General features: G+C 32.1%; 1 protein-coding gene across 4 annotated transcripts in view; it reads left to right on the top strand.

The window, feature by feature from the left end:
• The window catches only part of LOC143252819 (cell adhesion molecule Dscam1-like), a 99,771-nt gene that overhangs the window by 11,696 nt on the left and 63,966 nt on the right, over positions 1–24,109 (top strand). For 3 of the 4 annotated variants that reach the window (XM_076505558.1, XM_076505560.1, XM_076505559.1), the window contains exons 3-7: positions 7,761–7,922; positions 11,068–11,214; positions 15,034–15,324; positions 17,545–17,814; positions 20,160–20,567. In XM_076505558.1, the coding sequence (XP_076361673.1) occupies positions 7,761–7,922; positions 11,068–11,214; positions 15,034–15,324; positions 17,545–17,814; positions 20,160–20,567 (1,278 nt within the window). Of the gene's footprint in view, positions 1–7,760; positions 7,923–11,067; positions 11,215–15,033; positions 15,325–17,544; positions 17,815–20,159; positions 20,568–24,109 lie in introns of those variants that run through there. The other variant, XM_076505561.1, reaches the window with a different exon arrangement.

The following is a 24,109-nucleotide window of genomic DNA, read 5'->3' on the forward strand; positions in this document are numbered from 1 at the left end:
GTGGAAGTATATATAAAATTCTGCAATCAGTAATTTAATATATTGCAGCGCTAACGCAGATATGGATAAACTTCCAAGTTGTATAATAAATTCACTTTTATATTAAGCATCAGTGAAAGCTGTTTCTGTAAGTTAAATTTAATTTGAAATTTACAAGTAGAAAAGAACGTAATTCTTCAGTATAACGAGTAAATGGTTAATGCCCTTCGTTTAACAGTATTTGAACAAAAGAAACAGAAACTTACGTATATAGCGCTTGATGTATGCTAACAAAGCAAGTGAGAAAAGTATGTATTTTTCTAGTTGTTTTTGTTTGTAATTTCGCCTAAAGGTACATGAGGACCAACTGCGCTAGCCATCTCTAATTTAGCAGTGTAAGGTTAGAGGAAAGGTAGCTAGTCATCACCAGCCATCGCCACCTCTTGGGCTATTCTTTTACCAACGAAAATTAGGATTGACTGTCACATTGTCTAGACACATGGCTGAAAAGGCGAGCATGTTTGGTATGAAGGATAGTCGAACCTGTAACCCTTAGATTGCGAGTCGAGCTCCCTAACCATCTAGTTGCTCCTTTTTATAACTTATTTATATAGATATCCGCAGTGCAAATAAACTATATAGAAACAATATTACTTATCTGTGTAACTTATCACTTATACTGAAGTAGATGGATTTCTCTTATTACAATATTCGCTTTACATATTAGTTTCAGTATAAAACCCATTTCTTTCTTGCTTTGTATTTTTAACCGTTTAGAGAAACATTTGTAACTGTTTATGACAAATGTTATATGTTTTATTTTGATTTAAAATGTATCACGTTTACTCCCTATATTTGAATTTTACGATAAAATTTAATAAGCAAGTTAACGAATAAACATATTTATTATTCCAATATCTTCTCACTTTCAGCATCTTTTGCAATAAGCCTTGCTGCATATAAATTATAACATGTTGTACAATACAATAATGTATAGCATTTATTATCTTAATTATATTTATGTCTTAAAGTAGAGTTAACACTTAAACAGTTCAAAACTATAATTGGAAGATGTAGTTTAATTCATTTTAGTAAGTTTACTTATGGTTTGTTGTTCAGACTAGAAAATCAAATAATTTAATTTGGTTGATTTTTACAAATAACATGTACATAAGAATGTTATTCATGGTTGTGAATGAACAGAGTGAGATGAAAATGTCGTAGGACTTGAAATTTATATACGATTTGTGGATCCACTAATTAAAATAGACAAAGAATTCGATACTTTATCTTAATTGGTTGGAGTGGACTTGGGCTCTATGCTTTTAATGGCTGAATGACAGAACATTGCTCGAGTTTATAGGAGTAGAGGATTTCATTTGTAAGTCTTACTTTTTATATCTGGAAGTGGTTGATATAATATATTAAAAATGCCTGGAATTTTAGTTTAAGTGGGATGAGTTCAAAAAGAACTATGTAATGCATTTTAACTTTCCTTGTCTAGAATATTTTTATTTGCGCACAGGCTTAGACATTCAAATTTATTGCAGAGATCAATTAACAGAGAAGGTGATCAAAAGATCGTAACAGTTCAGCATAGTTCAGTTAACAACTAAACGAGATATCTAATTGATTTCGTTGTCACATTAAAGAGGTGGTAAACGTGGAGTGTATCTCTAAAACGTATACATATATTAAAAAGCGTGACTCTATGCTTCGAATGATAGAAGCCACATTATCACGCTTTCTAGAATTTACCGTTTAGTTTACTTGATTTTTCTTTCGTAGTTATTTATTTGAAAAGATTCGTCTTGTGAAATTTAAGAACATTTGTTTGAGTTTTAGCGGCTGCTTTTAAGAGAAGCCTCAAAGTGTAATGAAAAGAAAGAAGTTTAACGATTCTAATACAAATATTAAAATAAGAAAGAAACATAAGAAAAAGTGCCATGTACTCAAATCTCCGTGAATACGAACAAAATTTGACAAAGGCTTGTTTGTAATTTTTCTCACGAAAGCATTTATTGATCAGTAAAGAAATACTTCGCGTTTATGATAAAAAATGGACAATAAAAAATAGAATATTTGGAATAGAAATGTTATCTGTAAAACGTATATTGGTTTATATATTTGCATATTTAATTATATTAATTTAAACTATCTACAAGATTTGCTGTTTACTCTAACAAAATTAAATGTTTCCTCACTCACAGTAAAATGTTTACATACACATCTTGTAGCGAAACCTATTACTTAGATCATTTTAGCATGCTTATTAAATGTTCATTACTGTTTGCATACTTTCAATGAAAGAAACTTTTAATTATCACCATTGGAAACTGTAGTAACGAGGAAGAAATAAACTGTAAACAAGAATATTTTCGATTAAACTTTACATTAATGTATACTTTTGAAATGTTTTCTAACTATTATAAAGAGAATAAAATATAATGAAACTTTTGTCTAAAACTAATGATATAATAGAGAACTGAAGACCTGGGAAATACCATAGAAATTAGCACATAAATTCTATTACAACTGTTTTGCTATCTTATCATTTTATTCTTTTGAATCGTTCTGTTGGTTGTTAGGTCAGTTTTATCTCATGTATAACTCAAGTCTTTACAGCTTATCTCTCTCTGTCTTCTCATCTTATTTCAAGTACAACTCATGCAGCAAAAGAATTACCTATATTTTGTATCGTGATTAATGTATTTCATGTTACAGCACTGTTGATAATACTCTAATTTATATCGCTGTTCTTAAGCTTTCTCTTCAATCTAAGATCCTCTAGCGGTATGTGTGAGGACGTATACCATAAAAAACTTGGTTTTGATTCCCTTGATGGGCAGCACAGATAGTCCTTTGTGTAGCTTTGTGCTTCATAACAAAACAATAAACAATTTGATTCTAATATACAAAGTTAAAATATTATATCTATTTTCCTCGCTATTTTGAATGATGTACTCATTCTTTCCTTATCAAGCTTTATAAAATAAACGTGTTGGCATACATTGCAATACTCACATACACCATTTATTGTTGAATTGTTTTCTAATTAATATTTAAATTATTCCAATTAAGGTTTCTATTAAAAATCAGGTTTGAAAAAGAAAAACGCATAATTTGTGTAAATGCACCTTAATTGACGAACTATTCAGTGGAGTCATCTGGAGATACAAATAACTTATTTTACCTAAATTAAAACAGTTTGAATGCAGGAAAATACAAATCAAAATAAAGTGTTTTAGTATTGCCTAATATAAATGACACCAACACTTAAATTTTGCTCTTAACCTAATTTGCTGTTTTATCTAAGAATCATTAAATAACGCTATTGATCAAGTAGACAAATAAAAACGATAGATGAAATTTATTTCAAATTGTATGTTATTTTGACACAATTATAGGTATAATCAAAGAACAAGCGTCATTGTTTATATAATTTTGATAATATTGATAATAAAATGTATATATAAGTAAGGATAAAGCTTGATTGTCAAAAAAATGTGCTTATCATGCGATATAAATATCTAATAGTTTTCCAACTAAATCTTTCATAATATTTTGAGAGTTATATGAAAGTGTAATAATTATCGTTTTTAATGAAAATTCTATTCTATTTATTTGTTTGATTAATAAGTTAGAAAACGTTTTCATTTAAAGCAAGAAAGTAAATATTTTGAAATAATTAATATTGCCTCTAGTAAAATTTACTCTGAATAAATTTTGCTGTTCTCTTGTACAAAAATGTTTTGGTAAAGCATATATTGTGAATGCGATATCATGAAATTAATTTAACGTAGAAGTAGATTCAAAAAGAACAAATTCAAATAAATTAGTCTCTGTCTCACTAATACCTTATGCCCACGATGGTTTTTAATAACAGAAGACGAAATATCAATAAATGTAATGCGTTTCTACACTACAGCTCACTTACGTCAATGCGTGTGGCATAACGTCACTTCTATAACCTTATTAGAATATAAACAGAATAAACGATGGAAACAATTTTCATCAGCTAAATTCAGAAAATAAGGATTATGTGTTTTTATCTTCTTCAAAGATATGTATATTTGTAACGTTTAAAAATGAAACTCCCTATTTATACAATTGGTGAATATTTCAATATAGCCCCTTGTTCTTTTTCAACAAACCTGACTTTAACAGTATTTTTACCATCAAGAAATCAGTTACGTAGTGGTGACTTTGCCCTGTAACTAATAACAATAAACATAATTAAAGCTAGTAAGTCATATGGTTAATGTAAGTATTTAATACATCGAATAAATAAAATCACAAGCAATAGTTTTCCGTTGGTGATTTATCTCAGTGCTTCATATTTGGGGCTTAGTAATGGTCATTCAAATTTAAATGTCAATAAAATTCATAGTGAATTTAAAATAAAGAAACGTAAAATGATTGAATTGTAAAAATAAAACAACTAGTGTAAGATAATACACACCAGAAGGAAATACAAATACCATAGTTCTCTGTAACTGCTTCCCAGTTGCACCGCGGAATGTATGCTAACTTACACTGCTAGAAACGGGACTTTGATACTCGTGGTTGATAAAACACGATTGATTGTATGTGTACAATCTGTGTACAGATGCGGTATAATCTGGTGGTTAAGGCGTTTTCATTTGTGAAGGCATTATAATATAACTGCCAATCAAGTATTACTGGTTTTGACATGAACGTTGACACATTTTTGGTTATTTTTCGGCTTTATCTCAAATATATTATTAAAGTTATTTCACTGTAATACAACAAATCTCTAGATTCACTGTTGACAAGACTATTTAAACCATCTCTGTAGTTTACGTAGGGTAGGCATACTGTGTTATAAAACATAAACCTTGTTTATTTTACAACTTAATAATCTAAATATTTGCTGTCATTTGATTAAGTATTTTTTTTTAAATTTGCCAACAAAATCTGTTGTTTTCTTGAATTCGCGATTCAGCCATCTTACCTATATTAACTTGCAAAATGTACATATATTCTATTAGTATTTCATGCAAGCAAATTAATAAATGTGTATTAACCCGTATTTATGTGAAGTAATCTTTTGGAAAATGATTTATCGTTTGGTTTATTTCAGTTACATTTAAAGGTATATAAAATATGCCTGAAATTTGGATTTATACCCGCCGGGCATGTCATTTATGAATAACATATTAATAATACACAGACAGGCTATTTTATAAGGGATCCTACTGATATCCAACTGAACCACTTTTTATTATGATAATAGTAATCCAGTATAGGTGCGAAATTAACTCCACAAGATATTGTAAAGCGTTTTTTTTATTGTAACCACTTTTTCTCAACTGAGCCTGTCATGGCTATGGTTAGGGCGCTTGATTCGTAATCTGAGAGTCGCAGGCTCGAAAATCTCCCTTTCATCCTTTCAGCTGTGAGTGTGTTATAATGGTACAATCGATCCCACTATTCGTTCGCAAAAGAGTAGACCAAGAGCTGGTGAATGGAAACTACCTTCTCCCTAGTCTCTCAGTGCTAAATTAGGGATGGCTAGCGCAGATAGGCCTCGTGTTGCTTTGTGCGAAATTCAAAACAAATTGTCTGCAACTGATTCACAAATGTCGGAAAAGATTGTAGGGAAGAGACGCTCCAGTAGCACAGCGGTATGTTTGCTGACGTATAGCTTATTGTGTAGATTTGTGGTTAACTTCAAAACAACATCTCCAGTTGCTGGGAGGAGGAATATGTATGATGTTTAAGTTACCCAAAAGCTGTCCAGCTGAAATGAGGTTATTGACTATAATAGTCGAGGAAGATGATTGAAATTACAGTTGTGCTTTTCTACCTAATTTCGGACATTACAAAATCTATTGTGCAACAAAAAATAACAACTTTTTCTTTGTCATACTCGATATTGTGATTAAAAAAAATGAAATCAATATCCCTATACATTATTGAAGCAACTCTTTTCTCACAACAGACAATGATAATCGCTAAGGGTGTAAGGCATTATAAGGTTGATTACCTTACTTTGCTCATAACTTAAAAAAAAGTGCTTGCAATTCTGTTTTGCTCTGACTCTATCAATATACTTATGTTCATAACATGTACTCACGTATGATTTTTAAGCGAAAACTAAAAGATTTTTAAAACATTTTTACAAGTGAAGAGAATGTGTAAAATTCAGGGTTATTAAGGTTATATAAAGTTGTTTTCCAACTATTTATGATCCAGAAATTATTCTTATGATAAATATTTTATCTAATTATATATCTCATAATGATTTAAAACAACAACAAAAGCCCCTAGTGGCTCAGCGATATGCCTGCGGACTTACAACGCTAAAATTCGGGTTTCGATACCCGTGGTTGGCAGAGCACAGATGGCCCATTGTGTAGCCTTGTGCTTAGGTCTAAACAACAACAAGAAAAAAATGCAATTTAACCATTTGCAACCGAACTAGTAAGATTTACTATGTGTAACTTTAAAACTGTGTTTAAACTAAAATAACTATTTTTGTAAGTTTTTTCTTTATAATATTATTACTTAAATTTCCAACAGTTTTATTGAGGAGCTCATTAGTAATACCTTTATGCTCCTAGTTAAGCCCATTTATCTAATTATTGACCTTCCCAGTATATTTAAAAGCTCACTTGTGTGACAGCAATAGTAATCCAACATATAATCCACTTTTATTACCGTAATTTTGACTTGAAAAAAGAGAACACACAACACTTATCAACATTGAAATAAACGAATCACATGTGAAAAATAGACAGGAACTGGACAAATGCTGTAATTAGCAGTTTGCAACGCCCTCAGGGGCGTTAATTAAAGGCAATACATTAGTATAAATAATTATGTTAACAACACTTTGTTAATATGTATGTCTCTTTACGAAGAAGTAAAGAAATTGTGAACTCAATATACAATTAAACTGTTGAACAAATGAATGCATCCAGAAGCTGTGTTCCATTTTTGCTATTTTACTGTAATACGTAGCAAACCCGTACTATGGGATATTGTAATATGACGTCCAATAGAACTCCAAACAAAATTCATATTTGAAAATGTTCACCTTTGTCATCCCAGTGAATTCGTTCCCTACTTTACTAAAACTTCATAAAGTGTATACGTTCGAACAATCGTACACGGATTATTAAAATTAAAAACAGTGGAATGTTTCCTTATACAATTTTCTTGCAGACCAAGCGACACAAGTCACGTGATTACAGTTCTTGAATTCTAACTTGAAACCACATCAAAGTCCCGCTTTTCTTAAGTGTACACACTAAATCGGGGGAAAATATTACCCTTTTGACCTTTAAATAATGAGCATAGATTTGACATTGATTTCGTTCCTTTAGAAAGATTTAAGATCAAAAGAACATATAGAAAGTTTAACATCTCACCAAAAGTTTTAAGTTACATTTTCATTAAATATTTGTAGCTACATAATACACAAAAATACGGACAACTTCATTATTCAACCATGTTCAAAGCCACGTAGTTGTTGGTGATCGTATCATAAAGAATAAAACTTTTTTTTATATACATAATGCATTCATCGAATAAACATTTATATTTTTCCTAAAGAAGAATAGTTAACTATTCGAAGCGCTCGAGCTTTGGGTCTTGTTTGAAAACAATTATAACATATGTATGTGATCCTCTATGCTAAATTCTTAATTAGAATTTATATTTCCTGTTCGTTGTATTGGTTTAACTTTGTAGGCATTTAGAACGTAAGCAGAAAATGTGAGAAAAAGTTTGTTTTTCTGTTGTTCACTTTTTAGTGGTTCTCCAAAGTTTCAAAGTAGAAGTATATGACGACAACGTGGTAACCGGAAACACTGGGGTGTTGAGATGTCGCATCCCTGATCGTGTAAAGGAATACGTAACAGTGACGTCATGGCTTCAGGATGAATCATTTATCATCAGGGGTTCTTCTACGTCAAGTATGTTTGTTACGATTAAATTGACTTGTAAGATATTTGACGTACTAGTACAACTAGCCTACGTTTTACTTATGGGTGATACTCCATTCAAACTGATATGTATGTAGCAAATATTAATATTTAATTTATATATTTGGAAAATATCATATGCGTGCTTACTTCTTAGTTCGCGCGCGTGCGTTATAAGCACGTTATCTTAAATAATTTTATATTTCATTAATTTCCTTTGTTATACCTTGTGTGTGTTTTCTTATAGTAAAGCCACATCGAGCTATCTGCTGAGTCCACCGAGGGAAATCGAACCCTGATTATAGCGTTGTAAATCCGTAGACTTACCGCTGTACTAGCGGGGGACTTATTATATCTTAACATCAACAAAAAATTATCTTCCTCCAGTGAAGGAAAAGATTAAATTAATTTATCGATGTAAACTACTGCATAGAATAAAAAGAAAAACGTTAACTGTGTTGCATTCTTAGTTTCACTCAGAGCCAAAGCCTACAGCAAAAAGTAATTGTTGAGCATTTCCGTAATGCTAAGAGAGTTTGTTTGTTTTTAATTTCGTGCAAAGAAACATGAGGGCTATCTACACTAGCCGTCTCTAATTTAGTAGTGTAAGACTAGAGTAAAGACAGCTAATCATTACTACCCATCGCCAACTATTGGACTACTCTTTTACCAACGAATAGTGAGATTGATCGTAACTTTATAACGCCCCACGGCTGAAAGGGCGAGCATGTTTGGTGTGACGGGGATTTGAACCCGTGATCCTCATATTGCAGGTCGAACGCCCTAACTCATAATCACCTGACCATACCGGGCCGTAAACTGAAGTGGGTGTATTAAAGTCTCTATTCACTGATATGTGTTCTTGGTGTATCTCAATTTAAAATTTTCACACAACAACGGGTAACAACTTTATTAGTTAATTAGTTTGATTTTTTTCTACTCGAATAATCTTTAAGCATCTTCCACCAACTTTTTTCAAGCAATTGAAAATTACTTAAAGATTATTAACTTTAAACAAAAATAAGATTTATAACTTTAATAACTATGAAAGTAAACCAGTTGATATATTACGTCCTTACTATGTTATTATAACAAATGCTTTTATTCATCGAAAGACAGCTTTGGTTCTCAGAAAGAAAACAAAAAACACGTATTTAACAAGCTCAAATAAAAATACTCTTTAAATATTATATATTTAATTTATATGAGGGACTGAAAAATAGGTATCGCAGTTAATGAATTCCCTGATACGCAGTATTAAAACGTTATAAACCGAATTTCGACACCCGTAGTAGGCAGAGCACACATACCATATTGTGTAGTTTTGTGCTTAAATGACAAAAACAGAAAATGAATGAAAATAAACATGTGTATTTGTTTCTCAAACCCAACATATAAAATTCGATTCTTCAAAATTATTAAAACGTTTTTGCAAATACTTATTTAACCATCCAATTTGTTCATGTTCATCTTTGGATTCATCGTTTGTTTTGAGGCCCTAATGCATGTAGGTTCAAATATATTTAATGGATGATGCAATACTGATTATCATTACATCAGCAGCTTTATAGGCTGTATGGGTATTGTATTAGCCGTTTTTGTTTTTTACTATAAAAAGAGGATCTGACTGATGTGCTTCAACGTGTGTGTGATTTTACCATGACCAAGGTTTACGAGTTACCTCCAAGGATAAAGAAGTCATTGTTCCTTTAAGCAAAGTGCTATTTTAGACAACGAATATTACTAAAAGAATTAAATTTAAAAAGTATACTGTGAGGTGATGTGTGCAAAAATATAGGGCTTTGTGGAGAGGCTAAAGAAATTGAAGGAAAAAAAGCTTCTAAATTAGTTGACGATCGTGTGTTAAAACAAATAAGCCTGCATACTCGTCAATTCACGTCCATAAAACTCAAAAGAGCATTGCAGAAAACTTCATGGGATGCTGTCATTGCTCGCATCATCTGGTATCACCCGTACTCTACTAATCTCCCAGTGAAACAGCCTTCCTCACAGAAGATGAGGCTGAACTGAGCCAAACAGCGTGTTCAATGGACGTAAACCATTTGGAGTAAAGTTATATCTTTAGATGAATCAGAAAACAACCTGTCCAGGTCTGATGGGAGACATTTGTAGACGTCGATGCTGATAAAAGCGTGTTTGAATAAAACTGTGAATCACCCACTGGATTGGGTAATATGGGAGGTTAACTTTGGGTTAGGGTGGGGAGTATATGCGTTTTCTAAATAAAAAACAAAAACACTCGACTCCCAGTTAAATCAGAATCGCTTCAGTGAGCTAACCAATATACATTCCAGAATGGCTCTACTCCATATCACAAGGTTAATAAAGTTGATAATATACATGCAGTGGACGTCAAAGGAAGGGAAAATTTTATTGTACATGTTTCGAAAAGACATTTTAGATTTGATTTTATTGCTTTCAAAGGGAGAGGATCAAGACACAACATTGGCCAGACAACGGCTCGGATCTCAACATAGCCGAAAACTGCTGAAAGTTAGCGCAAGAGAAGAAATTAAGAATCATATTGGAATTGCAGGAAAACTTAATTCACCTATGGCATTATGAACGTATCCCTGCCTACATTCAGTTCGTCGTTCATTGTTTTATACTACTTTGATATTTTCACAATGTACTATCTCGTAGAAAAAAATTACAGAAACGAAGAAAAGGGTTAAAAAATTGGATGATACAATAATTTGTTCCACCACTGTACAGTCCTTCCTATATCAAATAAATCATATAATAAAAAAAACTGCTTATTGATTATTTCAAAAGGAATATGTTTTTTTTTAAATTAGTCACAGTCAAACTAAAATTTATGAGTGACGCTTTGACCTTTGACACCATCAATCAGTCATCAGTGAGGAAAAGTTTACTTGTTTCGTTACTTGTATTAATGTATTTGATTAATTTGTCTATTTTCTTTAGCTAACAACCAAGAAAACAAAACAATAATCACCTTATTTATAAGCTGAAATATTGAAGTATGTTAATTATATGAGTTTTCAACTGTTAAAACATTTGTTTTATTACGAGTTTACTGTTACTTATTTATAATTGCTGTTAAGGTATTATTATAGAAAAAAAACACACATTCGTTTTTTATAAATTTCAGGTAGATATAGTGTGTTTCCAAGTGGAGAATTTCATGTTCGAAGAGTAACTGTTTCTGACGTCCGTAAAACTTTTCGTTGTCGAGTCCGGAACCGCTTGACTGGCGAAACTCTTACAAGTTCTTCTTCTGGAAGACTCGTGGTAACAGGCGAGCCGTTTTAAGATTTACTCTTGTTTGTCTGTCCAGAACATATATACAGTCAACAGAGATGATATAAACCATATTCGCTCGAAATACATGCTTCATTTTGAAATAAAATATAATGAATAATATGATAAGATGTTTAAATTTGCAACTGATAAGTATAATCACTTTCCACGCTTAAAAATATTAAAGACTAGCTATATAAATACAAACACGAAATAGTATGTAATTTAGGTTTGTTAACTACATATTTTATTGTGAAAAGTATGTTAGAACTTTGTTAAGTTTAGTCTCCAGAATGTCTTAGGTTCTATCGTAACCGATATTGCCTGATGTTTAAACACCCTACAAATAGGTAAAAGTGCTGCTAATGTTATTTTAAAGTATCCATTTCATTGTTGCTGCGTGGTTCATTGCACTAACTCGTTTTCATGAGCAAATAATTACAATACTAGATTTATATAAAAGTACAGTGGACAGTTCTTGTCCTATTTAATTAAAATGCTGTTAAATGGCATGTTTTGAAACATATGTAATTCAATAAATACAATTAATTAATATCTCTTTTGATTTTTGTTCAGTAATTACACTTTCTGTAGGTATTAAACATTGTGGTTTTAGATGTAGTTTATAATATACATAAAACAGGAATGCAAAAGCTACATCTGAGATTAAGTGACATCGAACTTTTAGATACAGAAGAAATAACTTTGTTGTTAAAAACATGATTGGTGAAAGAAAATACTGATAAATCTTAAATGTCGTCTGTATTTGTTTTTATATAATCTTTTTTTCTAAAAATGATTAAAACAACAATTGAATTAAAAGTTGTTTCTACGTTTGCTCATTGAAAAGACAATTTCATAAAACTGGTTATTTTATTAATTACCCTTTATCGAAGTTATTCTAAAATAGTTAATTCTGGAAGAGCATAACCAACCAGTTTATAAAAAAATCCTACATGCATTTATAAACATCCTATTTATTGTTATGCAAAGTAAATTGATCATGTGTTTGCTTAAGCCCTATACATGTACAATTGTAGTTATAGAAGGATTAGTTTTTAAGACAATGGATAAGAACAATGATCTCTCCAACTTTCAAAGACTTGTAATTGTAGGTGCTCAACATCGTTATTAAAGCTCGTTTCATTGATTTCCTCTTCGTGAAAAACGTGTTATCACAGTCTATCAATAGTGTAATTTGACAAGCAGTACGCATGTTACTAGAAACAGCTTTAGCCATCAACTATGGAAATATTGAAAACATGATAAGACTGACTTGTAAAGCACAATAGACGTCCGAGTGGGTCTCATTTGAGTTATACCTTCAACAGTGATCATGATTCGTCTATTTGTGGCGGTGTTTTGCTAATGGCAGTACTAAAACTACATTACGGAAACAAATAATCAACAAGAAAATATACTCTTAAAAAAAAGAAACGCAAAAGGCAAAATTTGAAACAAATTGTTATCAAGTTTATTCCGGGTAGTTCTGTATGACATGTGTGAAACTTTGCACATTCACTGCTGAACATTCAAAGTCTGCAAAGGTGAAGTCCATGCTCTCTAGGTGAAGTTTAACGTCACTCAACGACAATAACGAGTATGCCCCCCGTGAGCATCAATAACTGCTTGGCATCTCCTGCCCATGGAAGCAATGAGATGACGAATCATATTCTGTGAATGTCTGTCCACTCAGCCTGCAAAGCTGCTGCAAGCTGAGGTAGAGTCTGCGGTTGAGGTTGTCGGCGACGCGGACGTCGGTCCAACTCGTCCCAAAGATGTTTGATGGGGTTTAAATCTAGTGATCTGGAGGGCTAGGGAAGAACGTTGATGTCGTGGTGTCTCAAGAAGACAGTGGTGAGTCGGGCTGTGTGAGGACGGGCGTTGTCATATTGAAAAACGTCGTTGACGTTCACCATGATGGGTTGCACATGGGGCCTAAGAATCTCGTCGACGGTTGCGTACGGTCTGATCGGAAATCCCACGCAACTCTAGTATGGTTGAGGCAGTAGACGTCGCAGTGGTGGTCCTATCCCGAAGGTGACGTAACCGGATGTAGCGATCTTGTGCGGGCGTGGTCACACGAGGTCTGCCAGATCGTGGACGGTCACGAGTTGAACCATGTTGTTGGTGACGATTTGATAGCCTTGTGATGGTGCTTGGGTGGACATTCACAGCTCTGGCAACATCTGATCGAGATTTGCCTGCTTCCAAGCGACCAATGGCGTTGTTGCGTTGTGCTTCAGTCAGTCTTGGCGTAACTGTATTGCGTGTCTGTGGCTTAACACTGAGCTATGGAAACCGAGAATCCGTCACTTTTATAGGGATTTTGCACATGTTGCACTTGCAGAACATGCAGATCTCTCAAACAGATTTATTGGACACGCATGCGTTTTGGCGAAAAATCTGATGTTTTCCTCCGTTTTCAAAGTGCACAACTTTTATTTTTATTTTGGTCTGACAATCAGTGCCTTAACACGTGTAACATCACATACTCTGAGCTTGTAACGTTATTAGATATATTTCTCTTTAAAATAAAAAAATATCCCTTTTGCGTTTCTTTTTTTGAAGAGTATGTATTACATCATACACTACAGGGAAGTATAATTTCAATTATGCTGGTGAGTAATAAATGAATTAGAAATATATGATAATGTGAGCGAATAATTTATGTTTTACTCTCTTTTTAACTGTACAATAGAGCAAATATTTGTAAGGAAATCATATAAACCACTTCAACTCTCTTTTTGTTATCCGAACTTAATTCAAATAGCACAGCAGTGATTTCATTTACTTTTCTTAGCCAACATGTGATGAGCACGAGACGAACAAGAACATTATGTACATTACTTTAAACCTTTACAGACATATTCAAACCATTTTTGCAATATATTCTCCATGAATGGATAGCATTCAAATAAGATATATTACGGCACCGTATAATGTATATACCGTACTGAGTTCAAGCTATAGCTAAAGTGATTCAGTGTGATATTAGTTGAATATCGTTATAAAATTGATAGTATGCGTATGTTATTTAGCAAAAAATATTATTGGAAATGAAGTAGGTAAAAAAAATAGATATATCTTTTAATATATTTATTTAAATGAAAGGACGCATCTTGAGATAATAATTTCCATAACCGGATATTACATTACAATTAATCTGTCCTGTACAAAATATTCTGATTACCAATTTCTTTTGTTACACAGTCTCTTGATTCTTTAATGTCAGTTTACTTCTTTAATACTACTCTTTAATAAATATCATTCTCCAGTTAACAAGCCACACATAATTTTAATACTTCTAGTTCAATCTAATATATTATTAATAAATGTACTATGTTTTATAGCACTGTAAAGTAGCATAACTGTTTTATCCAATTTAATTTTTTTGTACATCATCTAAAAAAGGTATCTTCGCTTACGTCACATGCAGAATTTATATTTCTGTGTTTGTGCAGTTTGCATATTTACCTTTGTTTTTGTCTCATGTGTTATAAAAACAATAATAAAACAATAAATCTGGATGAATGATGAAGCAATAAAATAAATATCTCGATGATTGTTATAGTATCTTATCATTAAGATCTTCTAGCCTTTCTTAACAACTAATTGTTGATTTTGAGATTTTTGCATACTTCGTTATTTTATGAAATGAAAACTGGTTACTCTTGTTATTATTTAACATAGCAGTAATTACTAATTATTCTTTGAATAATTGAAACATGCTTAGAATTGTGCTTAAACCTTTTATGTGTTTGGTATTATACAGTTTAATAAATAATAAAAAAGGTTTTATTATTTGCACTTGTAGATGCACTAAGAATGCTTCCCAGATTAACAGACTTCAAACTTCACCTGGCAGCAACGGAAGGAAGAATGTTTGAGTTACCCTGTGCTGCACAGAGCTCACCTTTGCCAATTTATGAGTGGTACAAACATGTGAGAAACGGGCTCAGCCAGATTACAGATGGAAAGGAATACACTTTTCTAGATGGAACATTGTTGATTCACACTCCCAGCTCAAACGATAGTGGAAAATATCGATGTATTGCAAAAAACATTTTGGGATCTGAAAGCGCTGATACAGAATTGGTGGTGTTAGGTCTGTAATTTTTGGAGTGTCCATAGTATTTTTATATAATTATTTTGATGTAATATTAAATATTTCAGGTGTAAAATAAATTTACTTTAAAAAATTTCGTTCCACAAAACATGTTCGCTCTTTTAGCCGTAGGATGCTAAGATGTCTCGTGTCAATCGTACTATTCGACAGTAAAAGAGTAGCTCAACAATTGGCGGTGAGTGGTGATGATTAACTGCCTTTCTTCTAGTCTTTAACTGCCCAATTAGAAACGGCTAGCGTAGATAGCCCTTGTGTAGCATTGTGCGAACTTCCAAACAAACCACAGGTGGTTAAGGCATTTCACCTGCAATCACAGGTGTCGTTGGGTTTGAATTCCCCTCACACCAAACATTCTTGCATTTTCAGCCGTGGTGGTGTTATAATGTTCCAGTCATTTCCACTTTTCTTTGGTAAAATAGTAGCCCACATTTAGCGGTGGGTGGTACTGACTGGCTACCTTCCATATAGTCTTACACTGATAAAATAGGGAAGTATAGAGGAGATAGTTCTCGTGTAGCTTTACGCGAAATTCAAACCAAACCAAATGATGCATCTCGCCAACCTGTAAAAAAGAAATTCGCGGTTTTGATATCATATGGTTTATTGTCACTTGAATGTGCAGGACATAATAGGCCTAGTGAAATAGTCAAAGACAGAATACATATCTTGCTCAGAAATATACATTTTATCTCTGTATTAAATACGTTAAAGCCTGTAAGATACTGACATAGTCGAATGATTAAGGTGTAACTGTTTGAGGAATATTTACTTTTAAAGTAAGCCAACATCCTTTCTTCTTATCTCTTTTTCTTATTAAAATTATAATTTGTCTTATTCAGTACGCGTACTGATGTTTACGTTTTTAATTATAAAAAATATTATTTGAACAAGTCATGATTTAGACTCGTTTCCCCCTTTTTGCGTACCGTTGAACTGGTGAACTTCTAGGCCATTAATGTTTGTACGTATCGATTAGATCGCTGGTTAAAGAAAAACAGAAATCATTCTATCAAGATAAAATATCCATTTAACCATCAGATTATTAATAGGAATTGGTTGTCTTAATACATGTAGTGATCATTGAGAAAAACAGTTGGAAAAATTAAATGTATTGTTGTGTAAAATATACATTACGGTTTATGTTAATTAAATTAACGAACTGTGGATTATTTTGTGTTAATTTAATTTAATTAATTGTTGCTGTATATTGGCAAACAAAATCTAAAACGTGCAAATTATTTATATCATGATAATTGTATAATCTTTAATGTGTCATAGATAGTATTTATAGACATATTATATCATAAGGAGAGTTTCATAACATATTGCTGAGTAGTGGCTTAGTGCATCATTGATCAGAGAACGCCGAACCCTAGCAATGCACTTTAATATATCTAGAAAAGCAAGGAGACCGAATATATCCTCTTCTTATTTAAAATTTTATAAGCATCAAGTGTTTCTCAAATAATCAATAAATGAAATTTGTTTTTAATCAAATACAGATTTTCTGTTTTTGAAATTAACGAACATTTTGAATCCTATTATTAAGGGAAACATTTACTTTAAACGTTTTACTTCATTTTCTTTTAGTGGTTATTAATGTTTAGGGATTGGGAACCATATGTAATTTTATTGTTTTAGACTTAATTCTTAAACTTATAAAAAATAATATTTATTTTCGCTGTTAATACCTACGGTGGGCACAGCAAATATAGCCTATTTATTCTATAGATTTGTGGTTAACTACAAATAAACAAATACATTTTTGATGTTTTGTTAAACAAATAAATAAATATCATCATACTAAACGTGTTAAGTTTCATGTACAAGATTATTATAACAGTAATTATTAGAATCATTTAATAAATCGTATGTTAGCATATTTCTGTCTCGTTTCTTGTTTATGTATCAAACAAAATCGATCTTTACTTATACATATCGAGAAGTACACTGTTTTTTTAATCAGGTTTTCAAAATTTATCAACTTTGAATTATTGAGGGACAACGTTTTTATTTTGGAGATTTTCCGTGTAATGTTGCTGAGGCTTTTATCTTACTTTAGCTGTATTGTAGTTTTCCTAATACACCTTTGAAATGAAAGTATTCACAAAGGAACCATAACAAGTTCTGTTTTATTTTGTGTCATTACGTCTTCATACGTCTCTTATACTAAGTAATACATTTGCGTTTTCATAATAGCACCTCTGTCTGCCAAAATACACCCTCGGCATCAGATAGTGGATGTGGGAGAAACTGCTTTATTTAGCTGTAATTATTCTGGATTTCCGATCTTATCATTAGAATGGACAAAGGACAACAAACCTTTTCAATGGAGTGACCGAGTTCGACCGGTGGGAGATAAAATACTTCGAATTTACCCCGTGAAAAGCCAAGATAGAGGAATGTATCAATGCTTTGTTCGTAATGAAATAGAGGCTGCGCAAGCCGCTACTGAACTCAAGATTGGTGGTATGTTAATTTATGTATAAATTTAACCTAGCTGTTTATATCTGAAAATTCATTATAATAGAATGGGGCTTTATTTTATTGGATTTCATATTTAAATATAATTAATAGATATTTGAAGGTGTTATTAAAATTATTTAATTAATTTTACTGTTTTAACGATACTTAAACTATGTCAGGTATGCTATTAAGTGCTATAAGTATTATAATACATGGACTTAGATCTAAAATCACCAAAAAAAATCAACCCAATGCCAGTATGTTGCTTTTAATTAAATATTTATAACTATTTGTTTATTATATAAACATTTTTCTAGTGCATATTTAAACATGCAGGAATTCAGTTAATCGACCCTAATAATAACGTAATGCAAACCTGATTAGTAACAATTTCAAAATGTACAACTTTAGATAGGTCATTCTTTTAAAATAATTGTGTCAGGTACCGTAAAAAAACAACAAACAGTATTACAAAAACATGGCTGAAGATCTCAAATCAACAGACGAAATTAAAATCGATATGAAGGCGTCGTCTTTGAATATGAAAAGTATAAAATCAAAAACATCGAAATAAATTCACTAAGAGATAGTACAACTTCATTATCAGAAAAACGTTTCTCAATAAACTACACACATCTGATATTTGAGTTATAGACGAAGTTTATTTGTTCATTTGCATTTTAAAAATATTCATTTTCTCTGCGTATAATTTGTCAAAACTACACGGTGTCCCATGAAATGTATACACACTTTGAATGATTATAAATACAATGTTTATTAAGATACATCTAGGTTTTATAATACAAGTTTAAGAAGACAAGTGTAGAATCTGTTGAGTTAACGCAGGTGTTCGAACTGATGAATGTTCTGATCCAGGCACTGCTGATAACATGGACAGATGCAATTGCAAACTTCACGAATCATTCATTTCGTATTTGGGTGCATTCTCTTTCAATTGTTGCTCCCAGCTCATTGACTGTTTCATGGTTTTATGCTATAAATGTTATCTTTGACGTATCCCCATAAAAAGAGTTCGGAGGTGTGAGGTCTGGTAAACGTGGAGGAAATTCAATGCTACCTCTTTGCCCAGTCCATCTGTTAGGCAAAGTTTCGTCAAGATAGGCCCTCACATTACGATGGTAGTGGGGAGGTGCTCCACCTTGCTGGAAATAAAACTCCTCATCTCCAAATTGCTCTCGAATGCGTAATACGACAAATTCTTGCAGCAAGTTCAGTAAAACGAGACCAGTGACTGTGTTTTCGAAAAATAATGGTCCAATTACGCCCAATGCTGATAATCCACATCACACTGTAATCACTTGTAAGTTAACGTGGTATTCAAACGTAACATGCTGGTTCTGAGGTACCCAGTAGGTGCAATTGTGACGATTAACTGAGCCAGTTAACTTAAAAGAGGCCTCGTCACTCCAGACAATCTTGTTTGGAAACTGTACATCTTCTGCAGATTTTGCCAGCCACCACTCACAAAATCCAACTCTTCGGTCAGGATCATCTTCATTGAGTGCGTGGATAATGCCGGTATAAAAATTTTCTAATGAGCGCGCTTCAACATGCGATGGTTTTGGGATTCTTGTTTTAGGGATCTTTGCCGAACAGATTTTTTAGAGATCAGTTGAGACTTTCCAACAGCTCTCTCGTGTGGGACTGGTTGACGACCGCGGTCTTCTAAAACGCCCTTTATGGACATCTTGAACAGTTCCTTTCCTTTCAAACTTATCTCTGATGCGAGTAATGGTGAGTCGCGTTGGTAGATCTGTTTGAAACTCCCTTTAAACCGTCTTTGCACTTCAGCTACGTTCTCACACTTCCAGTAACACTTTAAGATAAATTGCCTTTTCTCAAAGCTTTTTAGTCTTGCTTCTACTATTACTTCAATTCAGTTGCACCTGTAAAAAAAACAAAAGTTTGAGTGAGTTATAATCATTCAAAGTGTGTATACATGTTTTTAGGACACCCTGTATATAATACTGGACTGTACAAAACCAAATACATTATACTCTGAGACTTGACTTTTGACAATATTTGAAAAAAAAGTTTGTTTCGTAAGGAGTGAGTGTAAAGGATGAATTATGATAAGCCATGTTAACAAAATCCTTTATGTAACTATTGAGAAAATCACTATAATGTTTGAGATAATAGTGGAATGAAATATAAATCCAAATTTATATAAACAGAAAACTTTTCTTTCATTTTATAAGAACTCAAGAAATCTTATTTTAGAAATAAGAAAGAATGTTTGAAAAGCATAGTGCCATTTTTTTGGCGAATCTGTATTAACTAATATACATTAGCCATAATTATTGGTGTTTTTTATTTTTATATTGCAGATGATGAGCCTATATTTCAAGAGACATTTCAAGATCAAATACTGAAGCCAGGACCTCCAATATCGATAAAATGTGTTGCTCAGGGTAATCCTTTGCCCCAAATAACGTGGTTATTGGATGGTATGCCATTACCCACTAGTCCACGGTTCTCCAAAGGTGATTACGTTAACGAGAATCACATTTTAACTAGTTATGTGAATGTATCCAGCATTCGATCAGAAGATGGAGGAAACTACAAATGTATAGCCAAGAATGACGTGGGTGTCATCGAACATTCTGGGAAAATTCAGATATACGGACCTCCTTTCGTCAGATCAATGAAAAACATATCTGTTTTAGAAGAAGAAACTTTAGAATTACAATGTCCTGTAGGAGGCTATCCGATTGATTCTATAGTCTGGGAAAAAGGTAATTGGCTACGGAGATCAAATATAACTTTAATGCATAACATAAATTGTTAGTTTCTTCATTGTTATTGTTCTACGGTTACAAGTTTTTAACAAAACAACGAATAACTGAAATTAATACATAAGCCTAACTCTAAGAATAATGTAACCTTGAGATTTATAAGATTATGAAATATCATTCTATAACTTTATTAAATATCAGACTTTATAGCTTTTACAAAAACTGTATCTACAAACTAAACTATAAGAAGGTTACATAAAACGAGTAAAGTATAAACTAGCTAAGATCCTTCAAATAATTTTCTAGAAAAATAAAAAAGTCGATAAATCTTGACTAAAAGCATAACTACACAAACATTATCAAAAGTAAACTACTATTAGTTTCTTTCGGATGAAAAAGTTGCCTTTAAAAACATTAATTGAAAATGTTTTTAAATTTGATTTATTTGTCAATTATTTTCTTATTCACCGGAATAAAATATGTTGTAGTAACTATAGTCATAAGAACATTCAAAAGCTATCACCGTTACATTAGACTACATTAAAGTGAAATTACTTATTTGAAAATAACTGTTACAAATATTATAAAAATGGAAAAAAACTACAAGAAATGCAATGAAAAGTGTTTTGGCTAACAGATATTTTTAAGAATTGAAATATTAGAGATTGACTTTGATTTGCTGTACTCTTTAATGAGAAAATACTTAAATCAATTTTTACTCAGCAGGAGCTGCTTTAGACCTTAGAGTTTAGTTGGACTTCTTTTTCTCTCCCTTTCTCTCTATATATACATATTTATGTGCTTGTTATTCTTCTGAACTTATGACCTCTTGATGCTCTTAAAGTGACATCAGTTTTAGTGCAACTACTATTAATATCATACAGAATGATATTAATACAAACCGTCAGTATAGAACTTAAGTAAATTACTTATGTTCCGTGAAAATAGCGGAATAGTTCTAAAACTTCGATCATAATATAAACAGGAACTAACGACGCATGTTAAAAGAAACAGGCTTAAAAATATATCGAAAACGTGGTATGTGAAATTTTGCTGGTGTCAGTATATTTAAACGACGTAGAACCAGAAAAGTGCAATATTTCGAAGAAGGACGCCTGCAGTGTTTTCCATAAAAATCGAAAACTCGCAAAATAAAACAAGAATGAAAAAAAAACAGGTTTCAAAACGACGCCATAGGTCACCCAAGATTTTATCTGAATAGTGAAACCATACTATTACTTAACCAGAACCTTATCTAAAGAGTGAAGGGTGTAGTTACGAAAATAACTTTCTAACTCGTAAAATCATCATGACAAAACTGGCACTTCCCTGGTACGTTACAATGATGATGAACAATGGTTTGAAATTGGTGAAATTATTCCCTCAAATCAATTTTTTTTTATAAAATATATATCTATAGAAATCAATTTTTTTTCATAAAATATATATTTATAGACACCTGATTCACTGCAACCGGCTAAATTGCAAAATTTATACTAATTGATTTTTACGACTTTAGTCTGCTTTTAAGCTCTTGGAAGTCGTAAATCTAAGATTTTAGCCAGTTTATTGAAATATGTACAAGAGAAAACGGTGTATTAAAATAGATACTTGTACTCTGAAAAAACTAAGTTTCCTAGAAAAAAAATCATTGCACAGCTATTGCCAGAAAGATAGAGCAAACTTGTCGGATTAAATGTAATATTTGTAATTAGTAAGTCGATCTTAACATTCAGATCGTTTTCTAACTGCGCAAATGATCCTTTATAATAATCCACTCAACTATCGCAACGTAGGAATATATTATATAGACTGTGAAACATGTAGAACGTATCAACTGATAAAAATGTATTTCATTTTCTAACTGAAATTACCAGGTGCGTCTTACATTTAAATGTAAAAAGGAATATGCTCTCGTATTCTCACAATGAATCAAATGATACAGGAGCTTTTCTAAACATTGCGACAAAAGATAGACTTGAACTTTATTTAGATTATTCCACTTAATATGTACCCAGATAGGACAGCAGTAATTTTAGAGAGTTACAACGTTAAATATGGGGTTCGATCCCAGCGGTGGACACTTAAGATGGAAGAAACTGGCTTTGTTCTTAAACAAATTAACAAACCAGAATATATTATTTATGCCGGAAGATTCAATAATAATAATTTTTCGTTTGTTTGAAATTATACCAGAAATAGTGTCGTTGATTTAATATAATATATATGTATTTTTTAAATAACAGGATCTATTTAGTTGTTTAAGTTAGAGCTCAAGCAGCAGTAAAACCAAGGACAATAGCAGGAAGAATCAACACATGGCACATGGTGAAAACTTACACTGAAAGAGACACGTTTGACAGAATCATTTGTAAAAAGATACATTTTCTTCTACGATGAAATAAGAAACACAATAATTGCAAAAGAAGCGGAGATAAAGACCAAAAAGGTAGCAACTAACACAACCTGTCTGGAATATTTATATAAGTATGTGATTAAACTTTTTTATGCGATGTTTATACAACAATAATAAGTGAATGGCTATTTATGAGATCACACATTTTTATTTTAAGAGAAACTTCTTATGAAAAAAATGAATGAGAATCGACTTTTTTGAGACAGTGTTATTATTTCTTGCGGGAGAATACTGAATTAATAACCTGTTCGTGGTGTTGTTAATAAAACCAGAATAACAGCGTATTGTATACACTCACAGCCTTCCAAAAGATGTAAGTTCAATATTATTGCTAGCAAGAGAACCCGATAGGTGTTGATATGAGTATAATAAATGGTTGTCAATGCAGAGAAACTTTGGCACACTTTCTTGCTAATCCAATAAATTATATGCTCTTCTTTATGTAACCAACGATATCTTGCGGGGCCGCTTTCATAATGACAGTGTTCTTTTTTTGATTAATGGATGATGAAAGGTAAAATAGCCCGGTTAATTATTAAAGTGATGTTTCGCGGTAACAAATACGTAAGGTTTATTTGTTTAAAGAGTAAATTGTAATTTCTAACTAACTGAATATCTACAAAAACATTAATTAAAAAAAGTTTGTTTAAGGTAAAGTCGATGAGGTCATAGATAAGCTTTATTTGCACTTAACAACTGATTATTTACTGTTTTCAGAATGTTTTTTATTTTAGTTTCATTAACTAAGTATAACCTATTAACGTTTAATGACACTAAGTACAAATATTCAGTGTAACGAAGATTCTAAAACGCCAAAAGAAACCACAGAATCTCCTACAACGATCCTGCTTAAGTGTGAGAAAACAAACATGACCTTAAAAATACAAATTCTTCAGTTTGGATTGTTTTGAATTTCGCACAAAGCTACACGAGAGCTATCTGCTTTAGCCGTGCTTAATTTAGCAGTGTGAGACTAGAAGAAAGGCTGATATTTATCATTACCTCCGCCAACTCTTGGGCTACTCTCTTACCATCGAATAGTGGGATTGACCGTTAAGTATAATGCTCGCACAGCTGAAAGGACGAACATATTTGGTGAAACGGGGCTCCGAACCCGCGACCTTCA

Source organism: Tachypleus tridentatus, chromosome 6, assembly GCF_004210375.1.
Source record: "Tachypleus tridentatus isolate NWPU-2018 chromosome 6, ASM421037v1, whole genome shotgun sequence".
NCBI classification, from domain to species: domain Eukaryota; kingdom Metazoa; phylum Arthropoda; class Merostomata; order Xiphosura; family Limulidae; genus Tachypleus; species Tachypleus tridentatus.